This window comes from Malurus melanocephalus, unplaced genomic scaffold (genome assembly GCF_030028575.1).
Source record: "Malurus melanocephalus ecotype Western Australia unplaced genomic scaffold, MMel_1.1 scaffold_268, whole genome shotgun sequence".
In the NCBI taxonomy this organism is placed as follows: domain Eukaryota; kingdom Metazoa; phylum Chordata; class Aves; order Passeriformes; family Maluridae; genus Malurus; species Malurus melanocephalus.
The window spans coordinates 282223-300068 of NW_026623500.1; the positions used below are offsets into that span (position 1 = coordinate 282223).

Here is a 17846-nt window from a genome sequence, read left to right on the forward strand (position 1 = left end):
GATATTAAGAAATTAGGTTATTAACGTTATATTAATTTTTGAGTTTTGTTGTAGCTCTTACAACTGACWGTTTGACACACTGATAGTGAAGACAATGCCTCTGTCCTCACTGCATATTTGGGACAAGACCCCAGGACATCTCAAAGAAATCTGAAACTTAACAAACAATCAAGCAGCACAAATGAAGGCAGGAGMGATGCTGAGAGCACTGCAGTGCCAGAGCCTGAGGGCAGCTCTGTGCAGGAAACACAGCAGGGCTCACTCAGCCTCTCCTCGTTTTTTCAGGAATGCCTGGCAAGTTTGTGGAGCAACAGCACCCTGAACAGGGGCTGAAGAGCACCTGAGCTCCCTCACACAAACATTCTACAGGAATGTAATAAGAGTGAGAYGATTAAGAGCAGGAATGATTGAATTAAAGCACTGAGCAAAGGGCCAGAAGACAAGAGATTAATTTCTGCCTTTAACATAAATCCCCATGTGAAAACATGGGGGTCAAAGGGACTTCTCTGGTTTTTTGGTTCTTGGATCAAGCTTAAATTTTTTAACTATTTACCCTCACAAGAACTAATGACCAGTAACATCTCCAGACTCTGGAATGCTAAAAATGCAAACACTGAGAACATCTGTGGAGATCTTCCCTAAACCTTTCCAGCCTTCAGCGAGACCAACTAATTTTCTTTCACAAGCTTAACCATGGTAAACCCAAATSCATGCAACTTGCATGATAATGGAATATACCATTCTGCATTAATTACTAATTTATTAGTAATATAATATGTCTGTTGTATGGAATCTTCTCTATGTATTCTTTGCCTTTGATGAGCTACTGTTTGTGTTCTTTGAATAAGTTTTATAAATCTACAATTTTTCATTTGGATGAGCAGCTGAAGAATGTCACTGGTCATTTYCTCCCCTTTGCCTTTCTATTTTACAAGTGCAAAATGATGTCTTGGATAGATAAACAAACCTCTTGTTCCAGTATTTCTAATAATGTTTCCAAACTTTTTCCTTTCTTTGAGGAAATTGTAGTAATTACTTCCATTTTCAAATTTCCCTTTATAATCCTCAAAGCTGGTAAAAACTGCAAACCTATGCATTTCACCTCTTAGTTTCTTACAATGAGTATTAACATAAGTTAAGTGTGTTCTATTGTATACTCAAATGCCAATTAATGTACTTTGGCAGTTAGATTGTGCTCTTTAAAACTGAGTAATAAAGGAAGTTCTAGTTCTCTGAAATGGAATTAGCTTTAGAACTTCTAAAATACTTCTGTAAGCTCTGATCATGTGAAACCAAGGAACTAACAGAGGATTTACACATTAAAACTAGTTGATGATATTCAGGTGTGGCTAATAYCATGTAATCAAAATCAAATACACCTGTTTCTCAGTTTGGGAGAACAGTTACAAACAGTTWCTAAAACCTGAAGTCTTAAATAAAATTAAAGCACTCATCCTAATGACAATTTTAACCTAGATACAGCCCAACGTTGCTTTGCAGTTTTAGGAAATACATTCATAAAATATTTATTAATCAGCAAACAAGAGATGTTTTCTTTAGATAAATTATTGGCCAAGGAAAAGGGAAGGAGTCTCAAGGAAGAAAGCCGTCTCTGATGTTTGGTTTATAACAGAGAGCAGAAGCAYATGAAAAAGGATCTATGTGACTTACTAAAGACATTATATTGAAAGGAATAAGAAAGTTCCTYTAACTGAAGGAGGAAATTAACCAATCTTGGTTAGAAAGCACAACACTTCAAAACTGCTTTCAGGCCACCATGGAAGCCTCTACAAAACCAGAAAAAATCTTTGAAGGGAAACACAGGACATGTCCTATATTCAATAGGGATATGCCTGATGAAGGGCAGGGAAAACTGAGCAGGGCTGTCAGCCCCTTACCACACACACCCACTGAGCACACTTTGCCCAGCGCTCTGGAGCTTGGCATGTGAACTGTGCGGTGTGGCAGTGAGGGACAGCCTGGCAGGGGCTGTGACACGAGGGACAGCCTGGCAGGGGCTGTGTGACACGAGGGACAGCCTGGCAGGGGCTGTGACAGCGAGGGACAGCCTGGCAGGGGCTGTGACACAAGGGACAGCCTGGCAGGGGCTGTGTGACACGAGGGACAGCCTGGCAGGGGCTGTGACACAAGGGACAGCCTGGCAGGGGCTGTATGACACGAGGGACAGCCTGGCAGGGGCTGTGTGACACCAGGGACAGCCTGGCAGGGGCTGTGCACTGAGAGCAGGACCCCGGCCCTGGCACGGCCAGGACAGGGTGCCACAAAATGGCTCTGCCAGCTGCGCCAAGGGCACAGGGAGCACCTCCAGGGACACAGGGAACTCCTCCAGGGGCACAGCGAACTTCTCCGGGGGCACAGGGAGCTCCCCTCAAGAAGGACAAAGGGAGCACCTCCAGGGACACAGTGAGCTCCTCCAGGGGCACAGCGAACTTCTCCGGGGGCACAGGGAGCTCCTCCAGGGGGACATGGAGCACCTCCAGGGGCACAGGGAACTCCTCCAGGGGGACACGGGCACAGGGAGCACTTCAAGGGGCACAGGGAGCTCCTCCAGGACCACACGGGCACAGGGAACTCCTCCAGGGCCACACGGGCACAGGGAGCTCCTCCAGGGCCACAGGGAGCTCCTCCAGGACCACACGGGCACAGGGAGCACCTCCAGGGCCACACGGGCACAGGGAGCTCCTCTCTCCTCTCTCTGCTCTCCGTGCCCCCGCAGCCCGCCGCAGGCCGCTCCGGCGGTGCTCCCCACACAGGCTCGGCCGGGCCTCAGCCTCCCGCCCGGGGTCCCTGCGTGCCCCACACGGCCACAGCTCCCCGTCCTTGGCAGGGAATGCAGCACAGCCCCTGGGCAGGACAAGGCCTGTCGGCAATGCCGGTGTGTGCGGCGCTCCGCTCCGCTGCGAGCCCCGGGCCCCGCACGGCTCCGCTCACCTCCCTCGTTGTCCTTGTTGTCGGCGCAGGCGGTCTCCATGGCGACGCTGCAGCCCGGGCCCCTCCAGCCGCTCTGGCAGACGCACTGCCAGCTGTTCTGGCCCAGCGTGCACCTCCCGTTGCCATTGCACAGGTCCGGGCAGCCATCTGCGAGCACAAAGGGACACGGTGAGCCCCGGGCACACACCCCTGCGCTCCGGCCGTGGCTGTGCAGACAAAAAGACCCTGCCGTGCCASGGGCACCAACACTGCCGCTAAAGGAGGGGACACCTCGAGAAACGGGGCTCTAGCTCAAGACGAAGGGAAGGGGAGCCCTACCTGCTGAATACACGTTTTGAGAACCTAATAAAGGTCCAGACCTGTCTCTTATTTTCCCCTCTGTATGTGTGTGTACACATGAGAGAGAACATCTTCAACAAGCTCATCAATGCTCAGAGGACTTMTCGTACCACAGAATGTTACATYATTCTCTAGAACGTCTCTAAACACRAAGTTTAAATAGTTTTGAAARTATTTTCCTTCACTGACRGTAATTTTAGAATACCTACCTATTTAAAACTAAGTTTACTTCTATTTTAAAGTAACATTTTACACTTTCTGAAAAACATATTAGAAGAGATGTTCCCCAAAAGATGAAGGTTTTGAATTGACTATATACATGACTTAYTGTATAGCAAGAGCCAAATTAGGAACAAAAATATTAATAAGCTAAGCTGCTTACATGTTCTAACAAGTGTCCATAGGTGATAGAACACCTTGACTCCTTTTTCCTATAAGTAAATGGGTCTCAAGAGACACTACTGTATCTTACTGAATATTCAGTATGAAAAAAGGGTAAGAACCAAACTRCAGCCTTGGCATATACAATGAAATCCATCAACACCCAGTGCACTCAAGCATGAATATTTGTCTGTGGGGTGACAGAAGATTTGAAGCCTGCAGCAGACCTCTCGCAGCACCTCTTCATGACTCTGAGCAGGAGAGGACACTGTTGCCTGACAACAGGTGTGTGTTTTTATGAACCTGTTCAGAAAGCCACAGCTCTGAGTTTGTCTCTTCCTGCTCCTCCCAGCTGCCTTGGCTGTAGCCAGCTGAAGTCAGAGAGCAGTTTCGCTGACCCCAGACTCATTCTCACAATGCTGCAGGTGTTTCCCTTTCAACAAAGTGATCTCTCTGGAACTCACACAACTGGGATCACAAGAGGTCACAGACTATTCAGTTCATCTTACACAGAAAGCTGTCAGCGATAGAAACAAGTYCTATAAGTTTTATTTCCATGTTGCGGTGTATTAAAAACATAAAAAGCTCCTTTCACTTAAATTAAGGGCTATTTTGCCACTACATAAATTGAAAAATTGCAGTTTCTTTTGCAGCACAGGTAACAGATTTTCAAGACATTTAGTTTAACTCTTTCATCTGTCAGGTTCTTTGAATGACCAAAATGTTAACAATTGAGGGAGGCACCGCAGTGTAGGGCAAATGATTTGTTTTAAATGAAAAACAAATAGTAATTGTGACTATACAACACACACGGCTGGTTTTATACCGAGGCACTGAAGAGAATTAAATCACTGGAGCAGTTTGCCTCGCAGCGTACGAGCAAGATGAAAACATGAACAGTAGGGAGCTAGCAAAATCCCCGAAAAGTTTTAAGTGTAGCTGGGGATTAATGGACATGACTTTGCGTTTAGCGTGGAGAGGGAAGGCAGCRTCAGTGCCACAGACATGGTGTTGCTAGGAAACACTACGCTACCTCCACAGAGCTTATTTAACTGCAGCCTKCCAAAGACAGACTCGCTGTTTGAACAGCATAAATATCAGAAGCAAGGGAATGAACAGCAGTGGGCTGCAGTAAGATCCAAGTGCTTGGACAAGAATGTCTTCCTTAAAAGATCTATTAAATAAATGATGAATTAGCTTCTAAACAGCTTTAAGTAATGGACAGCTTACCAGGTATTTTGTGTGGTTATGACTCTGTATGTGCCTGTGGGCACTTACAGATTTCTGGTTTTGCCTTTCTTCAGGCAAATATCTATGCAGCATTACAGCCTGTTAGACCAGAGAACAGAGCTCCACTGTGATCTAGTAATACCCAGTTTTCTTCTAAAGAAGGCTTATATTTAGGAATTGCACTGACTATCTTTTTAAATCTTCCTACCTGTGCCTGTAAGCAGYGATTAGTACTGATGAAATCCTCTGCATACACAGCATTTCCATTTATCTCATGGACCTTGGTGGCAATCAGGGCATTTGGAGAGTGGACAAGGTGACAAAGTGCCTGAGGAGCCTTCAGAGGCTCAGCCAAGGCTCAGTGCCACAGCTGGACATATGGCCTTTGCTGGACAGAATCACTGCAGGAAGCACAGCCAAGAAMTACTCAGAGCCTGCGTTCACCACACTCAGCAGTGTGCTGCCTCCTGGCTGGCTGGGACACTCTCAGAGCCAGCAGGCACACAGGGAAGGGCTATCAGCTCCTCATCTCAAGAAGCAATCCAGTGTGGGATGAAGCCCTCAGTCACTGCACAGAAAAGAGCCCTTCGTGCTAAGCAGATAGGTTGCTATTCCTGGTGTGCGGAGAAATTCTCCTCATCTGTTCCATTACAGCATGCTTAATGGAAAATGTCAAGAAGCAAGGTTAAAAAAGAAGGAAGTGCTTGTTTAAAGTGCTAGATTGACAACCTATTTATTCACAGAACAGGCAGAGTACAGGCAACAGCAGTTCAAGTGTCTCACACWTTTCTGGCTGCTGCTAAAGGTGAAACACTAATGCAGCCTCCCTTCTCTCCATCTCCAGCTCGCCTGTGAGACTGGAATTTGGGAGATGTACTACAGCTACACAATGAATGTACAATTACAATAGAAAAAAAGATTTCAATACCTTTCCCAATACTGCATCAGGAGTCTGAAAGGGGCATCTGAGASATATCAGAGTCAGAATCACCATGAACAGAAAAAACCATAATACGGACAGGGCTTGTTTCAAAAATGGATAGTGCTGTATATATTTACAAGACAATACACCCAGGTTTCATCTACAGTGAAATAGTATTCTGAGATTAAATTGTAAATTGTAAGGTGATTAATTCACTTTTGACCTCAGCAAATTAATTTCCAGTATCTAAGTAGTGYATCAAGAATTCTAATCCAATTTTGGATAAATTCTGCACAGAGTTCCTTTTCACTCCACTGATACTCCCAAACTCCAGGTATACAAATACACATGTCCAGCTTCCCACATATACATAGATTTTCCATTGTATAAACTGCTTTAAGCTCCAAACATTTAAAGTAAACTAAAACATGAATTCTGCCCAATTAATTTATGGTTTCAGYCAGAATTATCAGAACTCCCACTCATGGTGGGGAAAAAGGGGAAGGGAAAGGGCAGCCAGGGAAAGAGAAACCTTGCTCTTTTTAGTTTCCAAACTCTGAAGGAAGAGGTAGCCTCTTAGTAAAATGAAATGGAAAAAAAGAGAATAGGAGGCATAAAGGAAAAAAAAATCTAAATGGTATCTCAGAACCACTTAYAGAAAAAGATGATGCTTTTAGCCTCCACTCAGTTTGTACATGGAAAAATAGAAGTAAATCAGGAGAATGCATCTTCTGAGTCCTTGTGATCCTATGCCATCAGCCATTTATTCTCCAAAGAGCATTCTCCAGCAGAATGGGTTCCCAGCAGCTCTCCCCATTCAGTGCACATGTGGTGCAGCTACAGTCTGGAGAATGATATCCTGTGTTTATCTTTCCACATGACCTCATTTGACACATCCTGATCCAAAGCCTGCAGGAGCCTTTCCATGGACTTCAGCTGAGGCTGGACCAGGTGGTCCTGTGGGTGAGGAAGCCCTGCAGAGAAGAGCATGTTCTACAGCACKGTGTTTGCTCACTCACAGGATGCACACGAGTTCCAACGGGAACATTTAAATTACATTTCAATGCTCCTTTCCTCATTACAGCTGTTAACTACAGAACTGTAGCAAATAAAAGTAGTCTGGGATATGAAGGTACCTGAAGAATTTAGAGAAATGACATAAAAGCTGTAATGACAATAGCCTGTTTAATTTGTATTTTAGAGGATAATCACTGTTTTCATATTTTCTGTTCATTCCTTCAGCGAGCTGCTGGTATGCCTACAGCTATCTAGCAAATAATAAATGAGGTACATAGAATGAGGTACCTAGCAACACTGAAAATAAAATTATGCTTTTTATTTGCTATTGTTATTTTTTAATCCTTCAATTCCAAAGCCTGCGGGGCTTAGTTAAAGCCAAAGAAAGGGCATACAAATAAAAATGATACACAGTGCTATGGTAGGCACATACACAAGTCATTTTCTACAGAGTAATTCTTCAACTGAAATAAACTSGAACCCCAAACACATAACTAAACGCATGTCAGTGAAATAGAGTGCTGCTTGAGTGAGAGGTGAGGTCCCTTTGAGGGAGTTTGGACAGTTCCAGAACAGGCTGGAGCCATGCAGAGGCAGCAGCCCGGCTCTCTGAGGCAGGGTGGTGACACTGATTGACAAATTGCCAGCAATGAGCCCATCCTCTCCGTGCAGCACAAAGCACAGTGTGGCTGCTCACGGACAACAACAGAGCTGCTGCTTTCCAGAGGGGGCTCAYACAGAGCAGGAGCTCCTCTGTGCCATCAAATGTTTGTCACCAACATGCTTTCACTGGCTGCCTTGCTGCTCCTTTTTGTCCTTTGTAATTTAAAAAAAAAATATATTTTTTAAAAAAATACCCAATGCCTTAAATATTTCTTTAAGCTATACATCAAACAAAGGAATAAAGAATAAATATCTATTTGCAGATGTGCTGGGCAGATGAATGCATGCCTGAGTTAGAACTACAGACTGGCCCAGCCAAAATTTTATTTATTGAACWGAAAAAAGGGAATAGCCAAAAAGTATAATGAAAGAGCCCTGAAATCCTCTACTCTAACACCTCCTGTGCAGATAGACAATTAGGAATTTTAGGTAAGATTCCTAAATTGCCTGGGATATGTATGTCATAACAGAATGTGACCCTAAATTCTATCTACTAGCTATCTATGCAATTCCAGTCTTTGACATGTAAAGGCAGGAACTCAGGGAACATCCAACTTTCCAAACAAAAYAGAGAAATAGGAGAAAAAACATACGACTGTTTAGAAGAAAAGTAAAGCTCCCCACAATAGGAAACTGATGGTATAAAAAAGTGACTGTCAAGAAAAGCTGCTTACATCTTTCTGAAGAAAAAGAACAGTAAAAAAGATACAGAGTCACACATAGAAACAAAAAGAGAGGAAAGCCCATGTTGCAACACAGGTTACAAAAATTTGAGATTGAAGAAAACCCCAGGGGTACGAGAGCATCAGACCTTRTTACCAAGGGATTGCTCCCAGCAGAACATTCCATTTTATCCACCTTCATTTAAAGTGACTCGAGCAGATGGGCTCCTGTGACTTGGTGGGGGAAGACACCCTCGAGGTCTCCCCTGGTACAACCAGCAGAGTTCTCTGTCATCAGCTCTTGGTGTGATCACCCCTCCGAGCTGCCAGCAGCTGGGCAGGGAAAAGAGGGGCATGGTCTGTGCTACACCGTCCTGAGACTTGAGGAAACCAAACAGATCAATAATCAAAATATCCATGCTCAGAACGTTGGGTATGCACACACAGCTTCAGCTGAGCCTATAATCTGCACTGCTTACAGATAGAAAGGAGTTTCCAGAAGGAAGAGACACTGCTTTTTTGGGCAGCTCACTCTCCAGACTGAGCAGGCTCTGCAGGGCTGAGGGTCTGAGTGCACTGGGACAGGCACAGCTCTCTCTGCACCCCAGTGCTGTCACTGTGAGCACAAGGACACCTCACCTCCTGCACCAAACCCAGCACTGTGCCCATGGCTTTACCAGGGTCAGGGGATGAGTTCAGTGGGGCACCAGCATGAAAAAAGAAATTACGTGGAATATAAATTCGGACACCACCACAGCCCAAAAGCTGCAGCAGAGCCACGCAGTTCCTTCTAGAGGACAAGCAGATTATTTGCTGAAATTTTGAGCAGGAGCTAAAATTTGACCCAACCAGCACATCTGAGTTACACAGTGTGTTCTTTTCAAACAAGACTCATATCCAGCTCCTATTCATATACCCAATAAAAAGATATATAAAAGATGCTGTAAAATTTGTATTTAAGATAGCTGGGTCTTTCAAATTAATCTCACTGTAACAAAATCCATTTAGAATATAATTCCAGGTGAAATTGCATTCATAAAACTACTACCACAGGCATAATCTTTTATTGTATTAATGTTTCTGATATCACACACAAGGACTAGCATCATCCTTTGTAATGTGTAATATCCTTTCTGAGAAAGAAGCCTTCTCAGGCTGGATTTATCTCTAAAATAATGTCTATATAAATAGCTTTGTGTCAGYGTAATGATAAAGTGACCGATCAGACAGGATGTGTAAATTCAGTCAATTGAAGGGCAATAAGCAAAACACTGACTTCATATTTAAAAGAATCTCTAACCTAATTACAATGTAATCTACACTTAATGGAATTTAGGATTTTTGAAGGAAGGTTTTCTCAGTTCAGTCATCAGCTTCAAAATACTTTTTTTCACTTTACAAATCTTCCACATATGGCATAAAGGAGGAATGCATTCCTTTTCTCCTTAGCAGAGAAAGACCACATATAGATAAAGAATAAAAATCACTTATTACACACTTATCCTCCAAATACTATCTGCATTTCTTTGACCATAACTTCTTTAACATACAGAAAACTTGAGAAAATAGTGGAGTTAAAGTCAATCAAAATGCCCAGTAAGCCAAGCCAGCATTKAGAGTGACCAAGCAGAACTGCTCCCCTTATGTGTCACTGAAGCTTCATAGTAGTTTACATCAGTATTTCCTATTCAGTTTGGATTCAGGGATGCGAGGCAATGGGWTTCATGCACACACACAAATACACAAGCAGGGAACTGCAGTGAGAACAAGCAGGTATTATAAACTGCTTAAACAGCTCAGTACACTACAAAAGATGCAGAGCAAGAGCACYGAGTGGGACCAGCCTGGCCAGTGGCAGGGGGGTTGTGGAGAGCCTGCCCTAAAAACTATGGRCCTGAGTCTGATGTCTGACCTAACAACCCCACTCTGAAGGAGAGGTTGGACCAGTTGACCTCCTGACATCCTTTCTAAACTGAATTATCTATGATCCCTTCGGTTTTAGAGCTTTATAACTCATAAATCTCTGGGCAGGGAATCCCAGTTTTCTCAGGCATTATTAAAATATAATTGCTTGCTATTCATTAGATATTAATGCCTGCATAGAATTCATAATTTAGCAATTAACTTTCAGGTATGCAAATGCTGATCCTGTGTAAGTGCGCAGGTTATCTCTAACAGAAGAATAAATATCAGCCTTAACATAAGTAGGCAGTTTCCTCTATTACTGTGTGGCAGATTAGTTTGTTCTGTCCCTTAAATTTAGTACAGAACTTTGGAATCCCTTCAGGATGAAAAGAACTATGTAGACATGTGCATTATATTTTGCAGCTGATCTTCTTAAAGTATTAATCACATCGATTCCGTTAAATAGCTGCATGGTTTTAGACCTCAGAGTTCCAACATTCCAGCAGTCCCAAAGAAATATCCAAAGAAAGTGACAAAGAAAAAAACAGAAGTTTTTATGAAACACTGTGGAATAGTTTGGGATGAAAAATAGCAGAAATACACTAAATGCTCCTCACACGCCTTCTGGCTTGCAGTAATCCTAAATCTTTGTGACAGTAAAATATGATTACAAGTGACCAAAAAGAATGGATATTTGAATATTAAAATAAATATATCTCACGTGTTTGTTAGGGCTAAAATTTATGGAGTTTGAATAAACATAAATAAAAAGGATGAAATAATGCTCGTGACCTAGGAGCAGTATTCCACCACACAGGCAGTGTATGCAAAACAAATTAAAATAGATAAGCAATGTATTGTGAGTTATGTGAGTATTTGTGTAGGCTGAGTTGTTTGGCAGATACAGCACAGAAGATGAATATTTCAGTACATAAAATATACTTTATAAACATCCCTTTAATTCCAAAGTGCAAGGCACCATTCTGCATCCCTTGTCAACATACATAAGCCTCATGAATATYATGCCATTTTCCAATTTTTGTATCTACTAGCTGCACAAATAACTAATAAAAGCTACAGAAATAAAAATGTAGTGTTCACAAATGAACTGGTTTAAATCCTGCATGCATTAAAAAGTTCTCTTTTTGTTCCTTTTTTTTTTTTAATCTGCCTACGTGGTGGTGAAGGAAGAAACCTCATAATCTGTCAGACACAGCCAGTTGCTTTGATATTTAAATACTAAATAAATCAGTGAAAGTGATTTTGATCTACTAGGGAGATCATCTTCTCCATCTCCCCCCCAAGAAAGCTGAGAGTATTTAATCTGCACTTGGAAGAAATYTGGAAGAGAAACGAGCTCTTTAAGCTCTGCTTGCTTTACATTAAACATATTTACTACCAGGCAACCGATGGCTCTGCTCCTCCCCTTGCCTCACAAGAAGTGTCCTTAATTCTCTGGAACGAATACTTAAGTCTTTCTGCTGCTGGGTAGAGCATTTATTTTCCACTTCTCWGTTGAAACCATCAGAAGCACCAATAAAACTTTTAACTTGATTGCCTTGTACCCACATTTGACAGCTTTTAAGCCATCCCRGGGCAGGAGGGTTGGCACTGCTTCCACTGGGACTGTTTTCCAGGAGCACTTGGGAAGAGCAGCATGAGGTSAGGGAGTGGGAAATGCAGCCAAGAAATCCAGAGACCACTCCAGCTCAGCTGTAATGGGATTGTATGGCCAGGACAATCAGTATATTGAATTAATATACGTCATTCGCTGGCCCATGTCAAGCAAAAAGGTGCACAACTATGAAYTGTCAGGATATTTGCTTCAGTTTACAAAAAAMMCCCMAAMMAAMMRSMRKTWAAMWKMWAMTWMYAAWWAMWAATAATAATAATTTAAAAATCTAAAGTCTATTCAAGGGACATCTAAAAGACAATTTGCTACTGTTTTAACTCTCTGCAATGCTGGAAATTCAGCGTTGAATTGGATAGTAGCTCATTGTGTCTCTAAACAGAACAAACACGTCAAAGAAATGTTTCTTTTTTTCTTTTCTATCCAGTTTATTACTTATCTTAAAAAAGTTCCAGGGGAAAGGTATCAGAACATGAGCTTGCCCTGAAGGCCAGCATTACTGACCCTCAGTGCTCCAATAAAATCATAATTTCGGTTACTACACTCTGCCTGTTTCCCATAATTTCTGTGGGGTATGGTGTCATTGTTCATTGTCTATATATGGCTGAACTGCCCCCACATTTCAAGGAACGTGCTAGAACCATATTAATTAGCTTTCCTTTAGCTAATGACCATTAATTTGTTCAGAGCTGTGAACCTGAGCAGCGTGCAGCCTCTTCCCACTGCTCAATCCTTCAGCTGGGAGCATCACAACAAGCGCTGCCCCCCTGGAGCTGCTGAGATTTCCAGAGTGTTCCCCTCTGTGTGCCACCAGCAGGGAACACCTTGCAGCACCAGAATGTGACCTGAGGGTCTCCCACCTGCAGTTTGATGGTGTTTGACTCTGTGAGATCTCTAACCAAGCAAAGGGAACTTGGGGACAGCTCTGGTTTTCAGGGTAAACATGTACGTGGGAATATGCTTAATCAGGCACAGCGTATATCCAATTTACTCTGAGAACTGCTGTAAGCATGCAGAAAAGTTTCTGCAAAAATCCTTTTTAACTGGGTGTCACTCACTGGAAAAACTGTCCTGCAGTTTGGTGACACAGCCTTATTCCTCAAGGTACGAATCTGTCAGCACAAGACTTTTATGTGCRTTCCCCAGCATGAACTCCTGCTTCTCATGCTGAATGAAACACCTTACTAATTGTAATTATCTCCAAGGCTGCACTGAAGTTCCCTAATTCAAGGAAGGGATCAGCAGCAGTATCCCTGTGAAAGTTCCTCTTTAATAAACCTATAATCTTTAGTCACAGGACAAAAAAAAATCAGAAGCAATACTGAAAAGAACCGACATTTTCCTTTTCAATTCACTGTCGTTGTTTCACTTTTGAGGGGCATCTCTCCTTACATTTCATAACATCTTTATCTCAAGATAAAGATTAAAGATTAAAGATCAAAATTAAATAATACCTCATTAAAATACAGAAAATAAACTAAATAATTGAGATCTGGGGTCACAGTCTGCAAATAACTTTATGAAATGTCCCATTTAGTATCAGTAGGAACACTCACCTTAAGAAAACTGATACATTATATACAAATTGCTAGGAATTTTTAAAATGACAGTATTTTATCTCAGAAATACGGACAAAAATCCTTAACAGAGCAGGGAAAACTGTAACTATAACAGTTGAATAGATGTTAAATAGATGCAGTCTTTAATGGAAGGCACACATGCCAAATTACCCCAGTTCTTCTGAATAAATATTTCCCTTTRCAAAGCATCTCATACTTTAAACTTTCCATGCAGCAATGCTTTTAAATTAGTTAATGAGGATCTTAGGAATTTCATGGTAACTAGAAACAMAAATACTGGTCAAAGATGACAGATTTTACTTTGCAAATTTTTTGTGTATGGAAGATTGAAAGATTAAAAGGAATAGGGATATAATTAGATTGTAATAAGCATTGTCTTAATTGTATTTTTAAAAAAACAACTTTAATGGAAATATTAACCATTTCAGGAGACATTTCAGTGTGTCCAAAATGCCTGCTGAGTGGTATTTCATTGCTAATTAACCCTTTAGATTAAGTATATGAACTACTGTTTGTAGTTAAGGGTGGGTCTGAGCAATTTTGGGTCACTTTTTTACTCAGCATATGAGCAATCAAAATCGTTATGGACTACACAACAGAAGATTCCACTGAAAAATCATAAAGGTGGTAAGATCCACAGGCCCCTCTGGACCTGAGTTAAGGAAAGCTGCAACAGCAAGGTAATGCTCAGAAATCTGTGTGGATTTTTTCATTTCCCCTTCTATGCATGGTCTGGGCATTGTTTGGGTTTCTGGTCCATGACCACCTCGGTGAGGAATTTTACAGCAGCCAGGAGTGCAGAGCAACCCTGGCTGTAACTCCCCCAAATATGGAAGGCTTTCTCCATTCTGAATCAATATTGCTGACTTATTTTGAAAAAAAAAGAAAAAAAAAAAAAAAAAATCCAGCATTCACAGGACACAAGAAAAATATATATGGATTGGTTTCAAGATAAAGAATCAATTAATAATAATCCAAGGGAGGCCATAACAAAAAAAGCATTTTTTACCCCTAGTTTCCAAAGAAGTCAACAAAAAGATGAATTGTATTTTAAAATCTGTGTCACTGTACTCACCCCACCCTGATTCAGAAATCTTTTAGCAATGCCACATGGGAGCAAGATTAACCTTCATTTCAGAATCCGAACCAACTCCTGAGCAGTGATTTTCTGTCTTGAATCTAAAGCATCTTTTCAATTTCTTTTTTGAAGCAAGAAAGGTACATTGCTACTGCTTCTCCTGCACTGTTATCAAGCTGCTCTTAAAAAAAAAACCCAAACAACAAACCAAGTAAAGATTAATCAGAATATGAAAACATTTTAACAAATTCATATTGTGTTTTTATTTTTCAACAGTAAATAATGATTCATGGCTCCCTGCTTACAGTAATACCTTTGTGGTTCAAATGCACATTCTGCAATTTAAAAATAAAACAGAGAAGGGAAGAGAAACACCCTTTTTTTAAACAGAACTGCTTAATTCTGAGCACACTATTTCCATTGTGAGGCTGAATGCTATCATGCTAATTCCTCTTTTAGTTYGAGAGATACGTGATCTGTAACCCAGCACACACACACACTTTGCCTTGCTTTATGAAATGGAAAGCAGTCAGATCAGTTTATATTTAAACTGTGCTGAAAAGTGGATGGCAACATGCTACATTAGGGACTGAGCTCTACTCTCTGGAATTCCCAGTGGCTGAAACAGAAAGTCAGTTCTCTCATCTGTACTAATGTGCYTCTGTTTTCAGGAGAATCAGCATCTTCTGGGACACTGAGGGGTTTGTGTTTGTACATGCTGAATTTACAAAAATAACTTCAGTGCTCTTCTTGAGGAGCTCATTCCGCAAGAAACTCAGCAATTCCTTTTGATTCCCAGCAATTGGAAAATCACAGTATTTGAAGCAGCACCACTTTTAAAATCAATGAACCACCATGATCCAGGCRAAAAATGCAATTCCTAAACTGATTTTTTTTTCCTTTTTTCTTTGTTAATTTGTGCTTTTGGATAATTGTCCTCTTCGTGGTGCTTCTAACCTAAAATCACAACCTAGCAACCTAGTAATATTTTTCACTGCAAACTGATTTAGTTTTTAATTAAAAAGAATGGTTTAAAACACAATTACACCATTATATTTACCTCCTAGATATCAAAGTTAYTATCTTTACTATTTCTTTTCAGAACAGGGACTGCACCTTGATGCACTGTGGTTCCTCAGTTCAGTAGTTCAATGCTATGAAAAACTATTTAAAAMCAATGAAAAACTATTTAAAAATGTGGTCTAGATCAATTATGAATCTGATTCATTTTTCAGACTTTTGAATAACTTTAGTTTTCCAGCACCTAAAAAAAAACCCTCATCTGAAATGATATAATTAACCTGAGAAGAAATTAATCTTTATACCAGTCCATGTAAAATATACTGAAATGTTTATACTTTTTAAATATATGAACAATTAACTATTAGCTCATGTAGTTCAATCTACCCTAATCAAGCCAGAACATTTAAAAAAGAAATACCTACACCTTTTCTAGCAGCTATTTTGATGGTATCTTATTTCACAGCAATTTAAAGCAGGCCACAGTCTAYTGATGCTGTATTTGATCAACCTGCCTTGCACTGGACTGTTATAAACTGCAAATAGAAAATAAAAATACAGTGGGATCAGAAAAAAGGCAGTAAACTTAGATGGTTGTTTGTCAAAATTATGGCTCCCTAGTTCCAGAATGCAGGRTACCYRTSGCCTCTGAAAARCACTGTGGAACAGAGGAAGTGAGGAGGGCAGGACTCAGGGGCTGCTTTGCAAATCATGTTTGAGAGAACCCAGAGACTTTCTGAACATCTGGGACTCACTGCACAGCTCCCAAAAAAACCCAGTGAGGCACCACAGGAAAAGGCAACACATCCCAGATGTGAGACACCACTCAAGGGCCACTCATGGCCCACTGCAGTGAGGCAGGAGGGAAAATATCTTTTAAGTGTAGCAGAGTGAGAGGGAGAAAAGCTTTATGTGGCTAAGCACACAGCCACGTCTCCTCTGCCTAAATTTTCATTAAGGATAATGTCATGATCCCTGTCACACCAAAGCCTTTGTGAAAGCAAACTTGCTCCTTTTCCATGAAAACTGCTTAAGTGTTTAAGAGTGGTATTTATTTTGAGYGAAATATTTAAGTGTGCAGCCTGCTGTGCTCAGGGTCAGCTCTGAGATCTGAAAATCCCCAGGGAACAGCTGGGCCACGAATCCTTTCTGCTCTAATCCATTTAGTGAATGAAAAGGGAATGACGACAGAGTAACCTTAATACATCATGTCCCTCTTTTCCTTTGGMTTTCACCAGCCTGACTGGAACTGCTGCCAGATTGATGAGACACCAGCACGACTCTGTCTCCATCTATCCCAGCATGGATGTGTTTTGAAGACAACTGACAGCCCGAGATGGACAGTTACATGCCAATCAATAGCACATCACTGAAAACACGACAGCAGAGTGTGCTGGAAATTGTACAAATCTACGCAGTCGGTCACAATTTCTTGGCACTATAAATCAGGTGATAGACCTCAATATTGCTCCAATTATTTTCACTTTCAGCATAAAGAGATGAATGTGGACTACAACATCAGATCAACTGCCTTTAGTTGGTATTTAGCTCTTCCAATTGAGTAACCCAAATTAAGTTTGTAATTTCTTTAGGCAAATGAGATAYATCATATTATATGATTATTTCTGTTGGACAGCAAACTTTGCTTCTTTTTTGTATGTATAGAAAAATGGTATGTAAAATGAAACAGGCTGAGGCTGCACACAGGAATAATCTCCAGAAGAGTCTTTATCCTATTGAGCATTTCAAAAGCAGGTCAGAATAGGGATRGAAAGAAAGAAGGAACGAGAGAAAAGAGCTGGATAACAAATTTTGTAAAAACTTTCTTCAATAAGACTGGCTCATGATACCTCCTAACTTGTGCTCTGAACAAGTCTCCATATCCATTCCTTAAGATCTTTTAAAAAACTGTCTAAGTAAGGGCTTTTAGTGAAAGAAGGATGTATCAATATTCAGCATCAGTGTGTATTCATCCTCAGTGAGTAGTTACTGCACAAGAGAGAACTGACAGCTTAAAGAGGAGGCTTTCAATAGTTTCATTTTTCCCYGAAGCCCTAAATAGATCACACAGCAAAATCCTGAACTGACACTTCAGAGGTGCTACAGAGACCATTTTTTCCTTTTTATTTCTGACATTAATATTTTTAATACAACATTAAACTAAGAAAATATTGAGTAGAGAATTTTGAAAGCATCAAATATCTTAGGAAGACAAATCTCTAAGTTCTGGTGCATCCTACTGTTAATTTGATACTGAATTAGCAAGAAGCTAAAAAAATAAAAAACCTTTGCAAAGCTTTGCATCTAAAATATTATTCCACAGAGTTTGCAGCAGTCAGGCAAAACACATTTGGCTTTATTTGCATCTTCAAGCATGAAAGGTTACGTGAAACTGATACTGAAGATGCAAGAATTAGACCTTGAGAATATATGAGCAAGAATGCAAGTGATCAAGAAAAAGGCACCT

The 17846-nt window shown here is 41.1% G+C and overlaps 1 protein-coding gene across 1 annotated transcript in view; it reads right to left on the reverse strand.

The window, feature by feature from the left end:
- TENM2 (teneurin transmembrane protein 2) overlaps nucleotides 1-17846 on the reverse strand; it is a 217811-nt gene that overhangs the window by 50323 nt on the left and 149642 nt on the right. The window contains exon 11 of the mRNA XM_057376024.1: nucleotides 2953-3099. Within this exon, the coding sequence (XP_057232007.1) occupies nucleotides 2953-3099 (147 nt within the window). The remainder of the gene's footprint in view (nucleotides 1-2952; nucleotides 3100-17846) is intronic.